Source organism: Cebus imitator, unplaced genomic scaffold (genome assembly GCF_001604975.1).
Source record: "Cebus imitator isolate Cc_AM_T3 unplaced genomic scaffold, Cebus_imitator-1.0 Scaffold18, whole genome shotgun sequence".
Classification (NCBI taxonomy): domain Eukaryota; kingdom Metazoa; phylum Chordata; class Mammalia; order Primates; family Cebidae; genus Cebus; species Cebus imitator.
Genome location: NW_016107333.1, coordinates 7,293,716 through 7,310,106, shown reverse-complemented (window position 1 = coordinate 7,310,106; position 16,391 = coordinate 7,293,716). Strand labels below are relative to the sequence as shown.

Below are 16,391 nucleotides of genomic sequence, written 5' to 3'. Positions count from 1 at the left end.
CCAGGCTGGAGTGCAATGGCGCGATCTCGGCTCACCGCAACCTCCGTCTCCTGGGTTCAGGCAATTCTCCTGCCTCAGCCTCCTGAGTAGCTGGGATTACAGGCATGCGCCACCATGCTCAGCTAATTTTTTGTATTTTTAATAGAGACGGGGTTTCACCGTGTTGACCAGGATGGTCTCGATTTCTTGACCTCGTGATCCACCCGCCTTGTCCTCCCAAAGTGCTGGGATTACAGGCTTGAGCCACCGCGCCCGGCCGAGTTTGGGGTTTTTAAAGTATTTTTTTAAGAAGTATAATTTACTTGGAGTAAAATGCACTGATCTTAAGTGTATAAGGTGAATTGACAAATATATATATCAGCCCAAATGTGAGCATTTTATGGAGAGAAGTTGTGCTAGATCATTCATTTAAATACCAGTTCTGTAAACACTATTTCATATAGCACCATGTCCATGTAAACATGACCCAAATCAAATTGTGGAACTTTTTTTTTTTTTCTATTCTGGACCCCATAAGGGGGCAATACACACCTCCCTTCTCCCAGTCTGTGAGGTGGGTAACCATTTCTGTTTAGTTCTATTTCTATAACTGTTTTTGATTTTAAACTTCCTAAAGTGGAATCATGGAGTATGTACTCTTATATCTGGCATTTAGTGTCTGATTTTTTTCTTTTATATGGTGTTTGTGAGATTCAGCTGTATTGTTTTGTATCAGTATTTTATTTCTTTTTATTGCTAAGAAATATTCCATGTTGTGTATATCTCAAAATTTGTTTATCCATTCCCTTGGTGATAAATGTTTTACTGTTTCCCAATCTGGGACTATTCTAAGTAAAGCTGCTATGAAAATTTTTTGGAGTCTTTTTGTGGACATATTTTTCTTGAGTAAATACCTAGGAGTGAAATCACTGGGAAGGTGTGTAACTTCATTCGAAACTGCCAGTTTCCCAAAGTATTTATGCCATTTTGCAGTCCTATTAGCGATATTTGAGAGTTGTCTCATGTTCTTGCCAGTTCAGTATTATCAGTAATATCTCATGGTTTTAATTCCCATTTCTTCCTTCACCAATAATGTTGAGTGTGTTTTTCTGTGCATATTGATCATTTGTAGCCTTCCATGATGTGTGTATCCAAATCTTTTGTCCGATCCAAAATTGGGTTGTCTTTTTATTATTGATTGTAGGAGTTCTTAAATACTTCAGATCATTGATTTTAGAAACTTTTCTCTTTCCCTTCTTCCTTCCCTTGTTCCCTCCCTCTTCTTAGATTTTCTTATGATAGTTCTAGATTTCTTTATTTTTTGACAGGATCTTGCTCTATTGCCAAGGCTGAAGTACAGTGACACAATCAGAGCTCACTGCAGTCATAAACACCTGGGATCAACGGATCCCCCTGCCTCGTCCTCCCGAGTAGCTGGGACTGTAGGTACAAACCACTGTGCCCAGCTAATTTTTTGGTTATTTTTATTTTTGTAGGGATGTGATCTTGCTGATTTGCACAGGCTGGTTTCAAACTCCTTGCCTCAAGCTATCCTCCCACCTTCTATTTTCTAATATAAGCATTTAAAACTGCAAATTTCCAACTAAGTATTTCTTTAGCTGTATCTCACAATTTTTTCTTTTTGAGATAGAGTCTCACTCTGTTCTTTAGGTTGGAGTGTGTAGTGGTACAGTCATGGCTCATTGTAGCCTCAACTTCCTGAGCTCCAGCTGTCCTCCCACCTCAGCCTCCCAAGTAGCTGGAACCACAGGCATGTGCTATCACGCCTGGCTAACTTACTTATTTTTTTATTGTAGGAGATGGGTCTCACTATATTGCCCAGGCTGGTCTGAAACTCCTGGATTCAAGCAGTCTTCCCACCTTTGTCTCCCAAAGTGCTGGAATTACAGGCATGAGCCACTCCATCCAGACCACAATTTTTTTTTTTTTTTTGAGATGGAGTCTTGCTCTGTTGCCCAGGCTGGAGTGCAGTGACGAGATCTTGGCTCACTACAACATCCACCTCCTGGATTCAAGTGATTCTCCTGTCTCAGCCTCCTGAGTAGCTAGGATTTCAGACACCCACCACCACGTCTGGATAATTTTTGTATTTTTAGTAGAGACGGGGTTTCGTCATGTTGGCCAGACCGGTCTGCAATTCTTAACCTCAGGTTGATCTGCCCACCTGATCCCAAAGGTGATCCCAAAGTGCCTGGATTACAGGCATGAGCCACTGCTCCTGGCCACAAATTTTGGAATGTTGTGTTTTTCACCATTATATTATCTTATTTTTATTTTCTATTTTTATTTTTTTGAGACAGGGTCTTACTTTGTCACCCAGGCTGGAGTGCAGTAGCAAAATCTCGGCTCACTGCAGCCTCCACTTCTGGAAGTTCAAGCAATCCTCTGGCCTCAGCCCCCCAAGCAGCTGGTACTATATAGGCATATACTACCACACCCACATGGCAAGAGAGGGTTTCACCATGTTGCTCAGGCTGATATTGAACAACTTTGCTCAAGGGATCCACCACCTCAGCCTCCCAAAGTGCTGGGATTATAGATGTCAGCCACCACACCCAGCTACTGTCATTGTATTTAAAAGTGTTTCTTAGGTCTTACTATTTTTATTCTGTCTGATAATCTCTACTTTGTAATTGAAGTGTTCACTACATTTATGTTTAATTTTATTACTGATTTGGTTGGACTTTTGTCTAACCACTGCTATTTGTTTTGCTATTTATTTTGACTTGCTCTTTGTTTTTCCCAACTTTCTTTGTTCTTCCTTGCCTTCTTTGAATTAATAAGGTAATTTTTACTTTTCTTTTTTATCTTTTCTATACCTCTTTGTTTGACTATAGTGGAGACTCTAATGATTATGATTAATATTCATCTAACATCCCTATTGACCCAAAACACTACTTATACAATATAAGAAGCTCATAATAATATAATTCCATTTTCCTCACTCCAGCTGTTTGTGCTGTTGTTGTCATGTATTATTTATACCTGTTATAAATATCATAATACTTTATTACTGCTATTCTTTAATTTTTAACTGTTTTCAAAATAATCTTATATTTACTCACATTACTATTTCTGGTTCTCCTTATTTCCTCAGATTCATTTTTTTAAATCTGAAATCATTTCCCTTTGGCTTTAAAAAAAACCTTTCTTTACCATTTCACTTAGTATGCGTCTCCTGGCAATACATTTTCTCAGCTTTTATATGAAAATATCTTTATTTCACCTTTATTTTCTAAAGGGTATTGTCACTAGATTTAGAATTCTAGGTTGATAAAATAATGATGCAGTCATATTTTTATAATTACCTTCTTTAAAAAAAATCCTCATGTTGTAGAGACATATACTGAAGTATTTTTTCAATATGAAATTATATGGGCCGATCACAGTGGCTCACACCTGTAATCTCAGCACTTTGGTAGAAGGCACATGGTGAAACCCCCATCTCTTATAAAAATACAAAAATTAGCCGGGCATAGTGGTGCACACCTGTAATGCCAGCTATTCGGGAGGCTGATGCAGAAGAACCACTTGGAGCTGGGTGGCAGAGGCTGCAGTGAGCCCAGATTGTGTCACTGCACTCCAGCCTAGGCAACAGAGTGAGGCCGTCTCAAAAAACAAAAACAAAACAAAAGAAAAATAAATTATATGGCTTGGCCATGGTGTCACACACTTGTAATCGCAGCACTTTGGGATCCCGGCTGCACCAAGAAGATCACTTAAGTCCAGGTCTTTAAAACCAGCCTGGGCAACACAGAGAGACCCCATCTCTACTAACAAAACCAAAAATTAGCCAGGCATGGTATTACACATCTATATTCCCAGCTGCTCCAGAGGACGAGGCAGGAGGATTACTTGACCCCAGGAAGTTGAGACTGCAGTGAGCCAAGATTGTGCCACTGTTCTTCAGCTCGGGTGAAACCTCATCTCAAATAAATGAGAAAAAAAAAAAAAAAGAAATGAAATGAAATTATATGATATCTAGGGCATGAGTAGGGGTATAGATGAAATAGATGGGCATTGTGATGAAGCTTGGATATATGTACAGGGGGTTCATTATATTCTACTTTTGAATATATTTTAAGTGCTTGATAATTTTTTAAAATTTATTTTTATACTCAGAATTTAAAGGTAAGATCTAAACTTCCTGATAGGTTTTTTATATTTGTTTGCTAGAATGGTAGCTGAATGGAGGTTGTCTCGAGGTGTTGAAGAACAGACACAAGCTTTCTTTGAGGGCTTTAATGAAATTCTTCCCCAGCAATATTTGCAATACTTTGATGCAAAGGAATTAGAGGTAATGAATTTTTCTTCATTTTCCTGTACCATGCTAGTAAATAATGCCTTCAGTTTTCTGCTTTTAACTCACTTTCTCATCATTCCAGTTGCTGTAATATTTTTTATACTGGCAAAATGTTTTGAGACATCCGCAGTGTCTCAAAAATTACAAGAAAATTATAATTTATTCAAAGATAAAACAATAGTATACCCCCCCAAAAGTACAAATAGTAGGGCTTCTCTACAACTGACTGACTTACTTCCCTGAATATGTATATATATGACATCGTGCATGGAACCTTGCCTTTCTGAGTAATGTAGATAAAATTCTTGATGTATAGATGATAAGTCAAAGCCTACTGATTGTTTTTCTAAAGGTTTACTTAATCTTAGTCTTTTCTTATCTATGTATAGCTGTTTTTTACGATTACCTAAGAAAACAATTTGTCTTTTTCATCCCTAAAGGTCCTTTTATGTGGAATGCAAGAGATTGATTTGAATGACTGGCAAAGACATGCCATCTACCGTCATTATACGAGGACCAGCAAACAAATCATGTGGTTTTGGCAGGTGTGCTTTTAAATTTATTCCTATTAGTTGACACAGCATAATTTTTTAGAATTTGCTTACCACATGTGGAAATGAGTCACAGGTCAAAATGTACCAGTGTATATAGACCCTTCGGTCCATCCTGTGCATTATAATAAATGGATACAGATTATAATAGCATCCTTTTAAGACTATAGCCAAGTAAGCCACACATAACTTGCGTCTTTGTCCAGAGTAGAGTGTAAGACAATTCCAGATGATAAATTTGATTTAAATGATTTTGGGTTTTTTTTTGCTTTTTGATTTTGGAGTTTTATAGGACTGTCTATAGCATGGTTTTTATCACTTATACTTCGTTAGTTATTATGTAATGTTCAGAAAACAAAATTTAAGAGACCTGGTTTAGAATCATAATGGTTTCTGGCCGGGCACAGTGGCTCACGCCTGTAATCCCAGCACTTTGGGAGGCCGAGGCGGGTGGATCACGAGGTCAAGAGATCGAGACCATCCTGGTCAACATGGTGAAACCCGTCTCTACTAAAAATACAAAAAATTAGCTGGGCATGGTGGCGCGTGCCTGTAATCCCAGCTACTCAGGAGGCTGAGGCAGGAGAATTGCCTGAACCCAGGAGGCGAAGGTTGCGATGAGCCGAGATCGCGCCATTGCACTCCAGCCTGGGTAACAAGAGCGAAACTCCATCTCAAAAAAAAAAAAAAAGAATCATAATGGTTTCTCTCTAAAATGTCTGCCTTAAGCATAGTAAATGATGTTCAGCATCATTAGTATTTAGAGAAATGCAAATCAGAACCACAATGAGATACCATATTATACTTCTTAGTATTATTTTTAAAGTGGAGAAGAGCAACCATTGCCAAGAATGTACTGTCGGTGATAGTGTGAAATACCATACCACTGTGGAAATAGTTATGGTGGTTCCTCAAAAAGTTAAACATAGAATTAACATCAGACCCAGGAACTCCAGTTCTTGGTATACACCCTAAAAAACTGAAAGCAGAGGCTCAAACAGATACCTGTACCCCAGTATTCATCCATTTACCCACACAAAATGTGGTATATACATATAGAGTTGCTCCTGGACTTGTAAAGGAGTTTTATCCTTTACATAAGTCAAAAATATCCTGAGTTGAAAATGCATTTAATACCCTGATAAACCCATTGTAAAGTTGAAAAATCATAAATCTAACCATCATAAGTCTAGGTGCTCCTCAACTTATAATGGAGTAATAAACCCAGTAAACCCATCATAAAGTCAAAAAATTGTAAGCCAGGGACTGTTAGAATATTATTCAGCCCTAAAAAGGAATGAGATTTTTAGTATGTGCTACAACATGAATGAACCTTAAAAACGTTATGAATTTTAAGATAAGAGAAGTAAGCCAGACACAAATGGACAAATACTGTATAAATCTACTTACATGAGGTTGCTAGAATGGGCAACTTCATAGAGGCAGAAAGTAGAATATGGGTTACCAGAAGCTGCTAGGAGCAAAAATGGGAAGTTGTGTTTAATGTATACATAGTTTTTACTTGGGATGATGAAAAGATTGGAAATAGTGGTGGTGATGGTTGCACAACAGTGTGAATGTACTTAGTGTCATTGAATTACACTCAAAATGGTTAAAATGCTGAATCTATGTTAAGTATATTTTATAGTTTAAAAAATTTAAATCTATACATGTAAAGAAATTCGTATGAGAAACTTGAGCTTCTGCAACAAGTAGGGTTAGCATTATAGAATAATTGATAATAGTAAAATAGGATTAAAATCATTCCTTACAAAAAAATTTTTGACTGAGTCAAAATAGTTATACTACAGACTAGATAAATTCTCTAGAAACCTATCATTTTGAGTCAGAATTGTATGAGATAAAAACCGCATAATTCTAGCTATGTGTGGCTATACCAAAACCTAAAGAACATTGAGAAGAGGAGATTATTGAGGTATATTCTGCATCAGAATTCTGTGAGTTTGATTAAAGTTGTTCATAAAACAGCAAAGTCTACACTGACTCAAGGTCTATATCCTATGTAGCCACATGAATATCCTATAGAACGGGCAGATCTGGGGTTGGGAGGTGAGGGGAGAAGGGCGTCCCTAGAAGAATTAATCTTAAAACTGCATGAGTAAGGAGCTCTTGGTCTCAGGCCATCTTTCTTTTTATATCTCCCTTTAAGTACATTGTCCTATGATTTATATAAGGAAAGGTAGTGGGGCTTTGATAAACATGGAAATGGCCCTCTATCCATAGTGATAGGTTAAGTATCCAATGCATTGGACACCAGGGATTCCTTTAAGATTTGAAATGAGCTAGACACAATGGCTGGCACCTATAGCCGCAGCTACTCTGGAGGCTGAGGGGGATTGCCTGCTGCTCAGGAGTTAGAGGCTGCAGTGAGCTATGATTGCACCACTGCCACAGAGCAAGACCCCACCTCTAAAACAATATATAAAAGATTTGAAATGATTATTTTTCTTTCTTGTTTAGTGTGCTGAATGTAATGTATGACATATATATTTCTTTAAATATACTTTTAACAGTTTGTTAAAGAAATTGATAATGAGAAGAGAATGAGACTTCTACAGTTTGTTACTGGAACCTGCCGATTGCCAGTAGGAGGATTTGCTGATCTCATGGGTATGTATATAGAATCAGTTTTCCAATACAGAAAATTGTTTATCATGCTGCTTTACATAAATTTGTATACAAACTATTGGAAACAACAAACACAAGGATAGCCATTTTCTTAACTATTCTCAGCATGGATTTGTGTAACCTTTTAAATAATTTTTAGTCCTTACCTCTGTAGAAATTTTTAACCCTCAAGCTAGAACCCACAGCTAACTCATTAGGATAGCAGTCTTCTGTATGTAAGTCTGTTCATTAAGTCATTGCCAAACATGTGTCTCTTATGAGTCAAAAATCACTATTGGTTGTATTATTTAAAGATGTGAGAAGATCATTGCATACAATAGCGGATTATACTTTCCCTATTGGATTTAAAACCACTCTTCCCTGGGAGACTGGGAGCTCTTTGAGATATGGATTCATATCTTCTTCATCTTTTTATTTCTTGTCCCTGGGAAAGTGCCTGTTACATAGTAATCTGCTGCTTAAAATGTATATTGAGATGAGTGACAATGGCAATATTTACTTTGTTACTAAACAATAAATTATGTAAGTGAATTCAGGTATTTCCTTAATACCAACATTATTCCAAATACCACAGGACCATACACAGAGAAGTTATGATCCCTAAGCCTGCTTCAGGTGAAGCAGAGAGTCAAAATTAGGAGAACTAAGGAGATAATTTTGAATACAGAAAAGACCTTAAAAGCCAGTTCAAAAGAATTTGGATATTATCGTGAGGGTATGGGAAGCTGTGGAACTTTTTGAAGAAAGGAAACCTTGCTCAAGCTGCCTTTAGGAAGATTTGATAGAAAAATATAGTGTGGATTAAAAGATGGTGAAAGCCTAGAGATGCGAAGAAATCATTGCAGCAATGATGTGAACCTGATATCAAGAGATGGAAATAGAAATAGAAAAGAAGGGGATAGATGCTAGAGAAAGTTACAAAGGTAGAAATAGGTAAAGAGCTTGATGGAAAATGAAGTATAAGAGAGGAGTGTCAGAGATAATTGTCATGTTATGGAACATGGAGCAATGGAGAAGTTAGGAGGTATAAAAAAGAGTATATATGGTTGTAGATGTTGGCGGAGGATGCTGAGCAGCTTAGAACTTGCTGAATTTAAGGTTATTGCCAGGCAACCAAGTCTACAGGGAACCAGCGATAGAGGTAACAATGTATGAGTTAGAGTTAAGAGGAAACAGAAGAAATTGAATCATCAGAGCAGTGACATTGGATGCTGTGAGAATGTGTAGTCTTAGGCAGAAATAGAATACTGTAGAGAGAGGAGTAGAAGGCTGATGCTTAGAACCATCTGCATGTAGGGATAAGACAGAAGGAAATAGCCTGGACCAGGCAGAGTGGCTCATTCCTGTAATCCCAGCACTTTAGGAAGGCGAGGTGGGTGGATAGCTTGAGCTCAGGAGTCTGAGACCAGCTAGGGCAACATGGTGAAACCCCATCTCTAGTAAAAATACAAAAATTAGCCAGTGTTGTGATGCACACATGTAGCTCCAGCTTCTGGGGAGACTGAGGCAGGAAAATTGCTTGAACCCAGGAGGCAGAGGTTGCAGTGAGCTGAGATTGCACCACTGCACTCCAGCCTGGGCAACAGAGTGGTGAGACTCCATCTCAAAGAAAAAAAAAAAAAAAGATGGAATTAGCCCGGAGGCCAACTTAAAGGAGAGATCAGAGAGTGAAAAGAAAAAAGAAATCATATACTGTCTGAGAAGCAATTAGAAGGGATTTCTTTTGTCAGTGCTACCAAAAGGTCTCAGAAGGGTGATTTCTAGGAAAGTCTTTTAGAAGACAGAAACAGTGAGATTGCAGTTTGGACAATTTTGGAGGATATCTAGTTTATTTTGTTTGTTTTAGTTTCAAATCTTTATTCTTCTTTACTTTTTAAATTATTCTTAATTGACATAATTATACATATTTAGGGGTACAGTTTTTATTTTGATACACGTATACAATATGTAATGATCAAATCGGGGTAGTTCGCATTATCTGTCACCTCAAACATTTATCAATTCTTTGTGTTGGGAACATTCAAAACTCACTTTTCTAACTATTTAGAAGCATACAGGCCAGGCGCAGTGGTTCACACCTGTAATCCCAGCACTTTGGGAGGCTGAGGCAGGAGAGTCACATGAGCCCAGGAGTTTAAGACAAGCCTGGGCAATATAGGGACACCCTGTCTCTACAAAAAAATCAGCCGAGCGTGTTGGCACATGCTTATAGTCCCTGCTATTTAGGAGGCTGAGGTGGGAGGATCACTTGAACCTGGCAGGTGAAGGTTTCACTGAGTCAAAGTCATGCCACTGCACTCCAGTCTCATTGACAGATTGAGACCCTATCTTAAAATATATATATATGCGTGCCAGGCGCAGTGGCTCATGCCTGTAATCCTACTTTGGGAGGCTGAGGCCGGCAGATCACCTGAGGTCAGGAGTTGAAGACCAGCCTGGCCAACATGGTGAAACCCCATCTCTACTAAAAATAAAAAAAAAATGAGCTGGGCAAGGTGGCAGGCACCTGTAATCCCAGCTACTCAGGAGGCTGAGGCAGGAAGTTGCTTGAACCTGGGAGGTGGAGGTTGCAGTGAGTTGAGATCACACTACTGCACTTCTGCCTGGGTGACAAGAGCAAAACTCCATCTCAAAAAAAAAAAAAAAAAAAAAAATACCCACACACACAATAAATTGTTGTTGATTGTAGTCATTCTGTAGTGCTGTAGAACACTAGAACTTATTCTTCCTGCCTATCTGTACTTTATCTGTTAACCAACCTTTGGCTCTCCCCTCCTTCTGCTACCTTTCTATAGTTACCACTGTTCCACTTTGTACTTCTATGAGATTGGCTTTTTTAGCTTCCACATATGAGTGAGAGCATGTAGTATTTATCTTTTTGTGCTTGGCTTATGTCACTTACAATGTCCTTCATGTTCATCTGTGTTGTCATAAATGACAGAATTTTGCTTTTCGAAATGGCTGAATAGTATTCCAGTTTGTTTATACACCACATTTTCTTTATCCATTTACCTGATCATGGACTCTAAGTTGATTCCCTGTCTTGGCTATTGTGAATGGTGTTGCAGTAGACATGGGAGTGCAGGTGTCTATTGGACATACTGATTTCCTTTTCTTTAGTAGTGGGATTGCTGGATCATATGGTCGTTGGGAGGCTGAGATGAGTGGATTACTCAAGGCCAGGAGTTTGAGACCAGCGTGGCCAACATAGTGAAACCCTGTCTCTACTAAAAATACAAAAAAAATTAGCTTGGAGTGGTGGTACATACCTATAATCCCAGCTACTTGGGAGGCTGAAGCACAGGAATTGCTTGAACCCGGGAGGCGGAGGTTCTACTCTAGCCTGGGCAACAGAGCAACACTCTGTCTCAAAAAGTTAATAATAATAATATAATAATAATAATAATTTGCATTCCTGCAAACAGTACATAACAGTTTCTCTTTTTCCACATCCTTGCCAGCATTTGTTATTTTTTAATCTATGACAGTCATTCTAACTGGGGTGAGATGATATTTCATTGTGGTTTTGATTTGCATCTCCCTGATGATTAGTGGTGTTTAACATTCTTATTTTGAGAGATATCCATTTAGCTCATATCCCATTTTTTAATGCATTTTATTCTTTTTTGCTGTTGAGTTATTTTATATTCTGGATATTCTTTGTTGGATAAACAGTTTGCAGATACTTTCTCCCATTCTGCAAATTGTCTCTACACCCTGTTGATGGTTTCAATTCCAGTGCCACAGCTTTTTAGTTTGATATAACCCCATTTGTCTATTTTTGTTTTTGTTGCCTGTGCTTGTCAGGTCCTCTTTATAAAATCTTTGCTCAGGGCCGGGCGCGATGGCTCATGCCTATAATCCCAGCACTTTGGGAAGCTGAGGGGGGCAGATCACCTGAGGTCAGGAGTTCAAGACCAGCCTGACCAACATGGAGAAAGCCCATCTCTACTAAAAATACAGAAATTAGCCGGGCATGGTGGTGCATGCCTGTAATCCCAGCTACTTAGGAGGCTGAAGCAGGAGAATCGCTTGAACCTGGGAGGTGGAGGTTGCAGTGAGCTGAGATCACGTCATTGCACTCCAGCCTGGGCAACAAGAGCAAAACTCCATCTCAAAAAAAAAAAAAAAATTCCTCAGACCTGTGTCCTGAAGCATTTTCCCTGTTTTCTTCTAGTAGTTTTATAGTTTCAAATCTGACATTTAAGTCTTTAATCCATTTTGAGTTGATTTTTGTATATTGTGAGAGAAAGGGGTCTAGTTTCATTTTTTTGCATATAGATTTCTGTTACTCCAACACCATTTATTGAAGAGAGTGTCCCTTTCCCCCAGTGATTGTTCTTAATGCCTTTGTTGAAAATCAGTTGAATGGGTCGGGCGCAGTGGCTCAAGCCTGTAATCCCAGCACTTTGGGAGGCCGAGGCGGGTGGATCACGAGGTCAAGAGATCAAGACCATCTTGGTCAACATGGTGAAACCCTGTCTCTACTAAAACTACAAAAAATTAGCTGGGCATGGTGGCGCGTGCCTGTAGTCCCAGCTACACAGGAGCCTGAGGCAGGAGAATTGCCTGAACCCAGGAGGCGGAGGTTGCGGTGAGCCGAGATCGTGCCATTGCACTCCAGCCTGGGCAACAAGAGCGAAACTCCGTCTCAAAATAAAATAAAATAAAATAAAATAATAAAGAAAATCAGTTGAATGTAAATATGTGGGTTTCTGGATTCTCTCTTCTGTTCCACTGGTCTGTGTGTCTGTTTTTATGCCAGCACCATGCTGTATTGGTTCCTATAACTTTGTTGCATATCTTGAAGTCCAGTAGTGTGATACCTCCCCTTTCTTCTTTTTGTTCAGGATGACTTTGGCTATTCAGGGTCTTTTGTAGTTAAGTATAAATTTTAGGATTGCTTTTTCTATTTCTGTGAAGAATGACATTGATTGTTTTTGTTTTTTGAGATGGAGTGTCACTCTGTCACCCAGGCTGGAGTGCAGTGGCACTATCTTGGTTCACTGTAACCTCTGCCTCCTGGGTTCAAGTGATTCTTGTGCCTCAGCCTCCCAGGTAGCTGGGATTACAGGCATATGCCACCACACCCAGCTACTTTTGTAGTTTTGGTAGAGATGGCTTTTTGCCATGTGACCAGGCTGGTCTTTCACTCCTTACCTCAGGTGATCCACCCACCTTGCCCTCCCAAAGTGATAGGATTACAGACGTGAGCCACTATGCCCGGCTGTCATTGGCATTTCTATAGGAATTGCATTGGATCTGTAGAAATTTTTAGTAGTATGGTTATTTGTGGAGTATTAATTTTCAGTACATGAACATAGGGTGTCTTTACATATTTTGTGTTTTCTTCAATTTCTTATGTCAGTGTTTTATAGTTTTTCCTGTATAGATCATTCACCTCCTTAGTTAAATTTATTTCTAGGTTTTTGTTGTTTGTAGCTATTTTAAGTAAGATTTCTTTTTCTTCTAGTTTGTTGTTTTATAGAAACACTGCTGATTTTTTCTGTGTTGATTTTGTATCCTGCAACTTTATTTGATGTGTTTATCAGTTCCAAGAATGTGTGTGTGTGTGTGTGTGTGTGTGTGTGTGTGTGTGTGTGTGTAGTTTTTAAGGTTTCCTGTATATAAGATCATTTATCTGTAAACAGGGAAAGTTCGACTTCTTCCTAATTCTGATGCCTTTATTTTCTTTCTCTTGCTTAATTGCTCTCACTAGGACTTGCAGCAGTTTGTTGAATAAATGTGGGCATCACTGTCTTGTTTCATATCTTAGAGGAAAAGCTTTTCATTTTCTCTGTTAAGTTTGATGTTGGCTATGGGTCTGTAATATATGAACTTTATTACATTCAGGTACATTCCTTCTGTGCCCAACTTGTTGAGAGTTTTCTCAGGAAGTGATACTAGATTTTATTAAATATTTTTCCTGCATCTGTTGAGATGATCATATGGTTTTGTCCATCATTCTGTTGATTTACTTTGTTACGTTTGTTGATTTGTATATGTTGAACCATCCTTGTGTCCTTTGCATCTTTTTAATGTGTTGCTGAATTTGATTTGTTTGTATTTCATTGAGGATTTTTACATCTGTGTTCATCAAGGTTATTGGCCTATAGTTTTCTTTTTTTCCCCGTTCCCTTTTTGTTTTTGTTTTTTGTATCCTTGTCTGGTTTTGGTATCAGCGTAATGCTGGTCTCATAGAATGAGTTTTTAAAAATTCTCTCTTCTGTTTTCTGGTAGAGCTTGAGAAGAATTGGTATTAGTTTTTCTTTAAATGTTTGGTAGAATTCCATTGGTTCCTAGACTTTTGTTTTCTTTGATGGGAGACTTTTTATTACAGATTTAGTCTTGTTACTTGTAATTGGTATTTTTAGCTTTTCTGTTTTTTTCTTGGTTCAATCTTGGTAGGTTGTATGTATTTAAGAATTTATCAATTTCCATAGTTTTTTTTTTTTTTTTTTTAAAGAGATGGGGTTTCACCATCTTGGCCAGGCTGGTCTTGAACTCCTGACCTCGTGATCCACCCATCTCAGCCTCCCAAAGTGCTGGGATTACAGGCGTGAGCCACCGTGCCCGGCAATTTCCATAGGTTTTTTTAAGTTGTTGGTGTATAGTTTACAATAATTTCTAAAGGTCCTTTGTATTTCTGTGGTATTAGTTGTAATGTCTTCATTTCTGATTTTATTTATTTGGGTCTTTTCTTGGTTAGTTTAGCTAGTGGTTTGTCAATTTTGTTTATCCGTTCAAAAAAACAACTTTTCATTTCATCGATCTTCATTTTTAGCCTCATTTTTGTTTATTTCTGTTTTGAACTTTATTATTTCTTTCCTTTTAGTAATTTTGGGTTTGCTTTGTTTTTGCATTTCTGGTTTCTTGAAGCATATCATTAAGTCATTTATTTAAAATCTTTCCACTTTTTTGATGTAGGCATTTATTGCTATAAAGTTACCTTTTAATGTCGGTTTTGCTATATTTTATAAGTTTCAATATATTGTGTTTCCATTTTCGTTTGTTTCATGGAATTTTTAAATTTCCCCATTGGTCATTCTGGAGCAAATTTAATTTCCATGTATCATCTATACAATTTTGAAAGTTCCTCTTTTATTGATTTCATTGTATTTGAACATATTATTCCATTGTGTTCAGGAAATATATTTGACATGACTTCAGTTCTTTAAAATTTGTTGAGACTTGTTTTGAGTCTTAATATGTGGTCTATCCTGGAGAATATTCCATGTGCTGATGATAAGAATATATATTCTGAAGCTGTTGGATGAAATGTTCTGTAAATGACTGTTAGGTTCATTTCATCTGAAGTACAGTTTAAATCCAATGTTTCTTTGTTGATTTTCTGTCTAAATGATATGTCCAATCCTGAGAGTGGGTGTTGAGGTCCCCAGCTACAAATGGAGTCTCTCTTTCCCTTTTAATCTAATAATATTTTGTTTTTACATCTGGGTGCTTTGGTGTTGGGTGGGTATATATTTATAACTCTCATATCCTCTTGTTGAATTGGTCCCTTTATCATTATAGAACGCCCTTTGTCTTTTTTTATAGTTTTTGATTTAAAGTCTGCTTGCCTGATACATGTATAGCTACCTCTGCTCACTTTGGATTTCCATTTCCGTGAACTGTCTTTTCCATCCCTTCCTTTTCAGTTTGTATGTGTCTTTGCAGGTAAAGTAAGTTTCTTGTAGGCAGCATATGATAGTTGGGTCATTTTTTAAAAAATCTATTCAGCGAGTCTGTATCTTTTTATTAGGGAATTTAATCTGCTTATATTCAAGGTTATTACTGATAGATCAGGACTTATTCCTGTCATTTTTAAAATTACTTTCTGGTTGCATTGTATATCCATTGTTCCTTTCTTTCTCTCATTGTTTATCATTATGGTTTTGTGGGTTTCTATAGTGCTTAGGTTTCTTTTTTCCCTTAGTGTATCTGCTCTACCAGAATTTTATATTAATACTTTTTGTGTGTTTTCATGAGAGTGATTATCTTCCAAATGTGGGACTCCCTTGAGCATTTCTCATAAGGTGATTAATTTCTTCTGTTTCCATGTGTCTGGGAAATACTTTATTTCTCCTGTATGTCTGAAGTATGGTTTTGGTGGGTAATCTTAGCTGCCAATTTTTTTCTTTCAGTACTTGAATATTATCTCATTCTCTCCTGGTCTGTAAGGTTTCTGCAGAGGCGGCCATCTACTTTAAACTTTCACCCAGCACAGGAGAAAGTTTTAGGGGTGGTGTAAGTGTATATAATTCTTTAATGTGATAGTTCTTGACCTTGGGGATGATCTAACATACCACTTTTATTAATAAATATTCATAATGTCCTCTTTAATACACTGATTTGTGGCTGAAATAACCTATTGACAATCTCTAAAAAATATTTATACGTAGCCTTAACTGTAATATAAGGGATAAAAATTTTTAAGTAATTTATAATGGAATAATACCTGTTTTAATACATATCTATCTACTTGGGACAACTATATTAGAAGATATACATACCTAAGAAATACTTGTTCCTACTTATAAGAAAAGGTTTAAGACAAGATCAAAAGCCATTCTCTGTAAGAAGTACTGGAAAAGCTGGGCACAGTGGCTTATGCTTGTATTCCCAGCACTTTGGGAGGTTGAGGTCGGCGGATCACCTGAGGTTGGGAGTTCGAGACCAGCCTGACCAACGTGGAGAAACCCCATCTCTACTAAAAATAGGAAATTAGCTTGGCATGGTGGTGCATGCCTATAGTCCCAGCTACATGGGAGCCTGAGACAGGAGAATTGCTTGAACCTGGGAGGTGGAGGTTGCGGTGAGCCACGATCGCACCTTTGCCCTACAGCCTGGGCAACAGGAGCGAGACTCCATCTCAAAAAAAAAAAAAA

General features: G+C 37.9%; 1 protein-coding gene across 1 annotated transcript in view; it reads left to right on the top strand.

The window, feature by feature from the left end:
* Positions 1–16,391, top strand: part of ITCH (itchy E3 ubiquitin protein ligase) — a 144,997-nt gene that overhangs the window by 119,310 nt on the left and 9,296 nt on the right. The window contains exons 22-24 of the mRNA XM_017511319.2: positions 4,177–4,297; positions 4,744–4,848; positions 7,389–7,485. Coding sequence (XP_017366808.1) covers positions 4,177–4,297; positions 4,744–4,848; positions 7,389–7,485 — 323 coding nt within the window. The remainder of the gene's footprint in view (positions 1–4,176; positions 4,298–4,743; positions 4,849–7,388; positions 7,486–16,391) is intronic.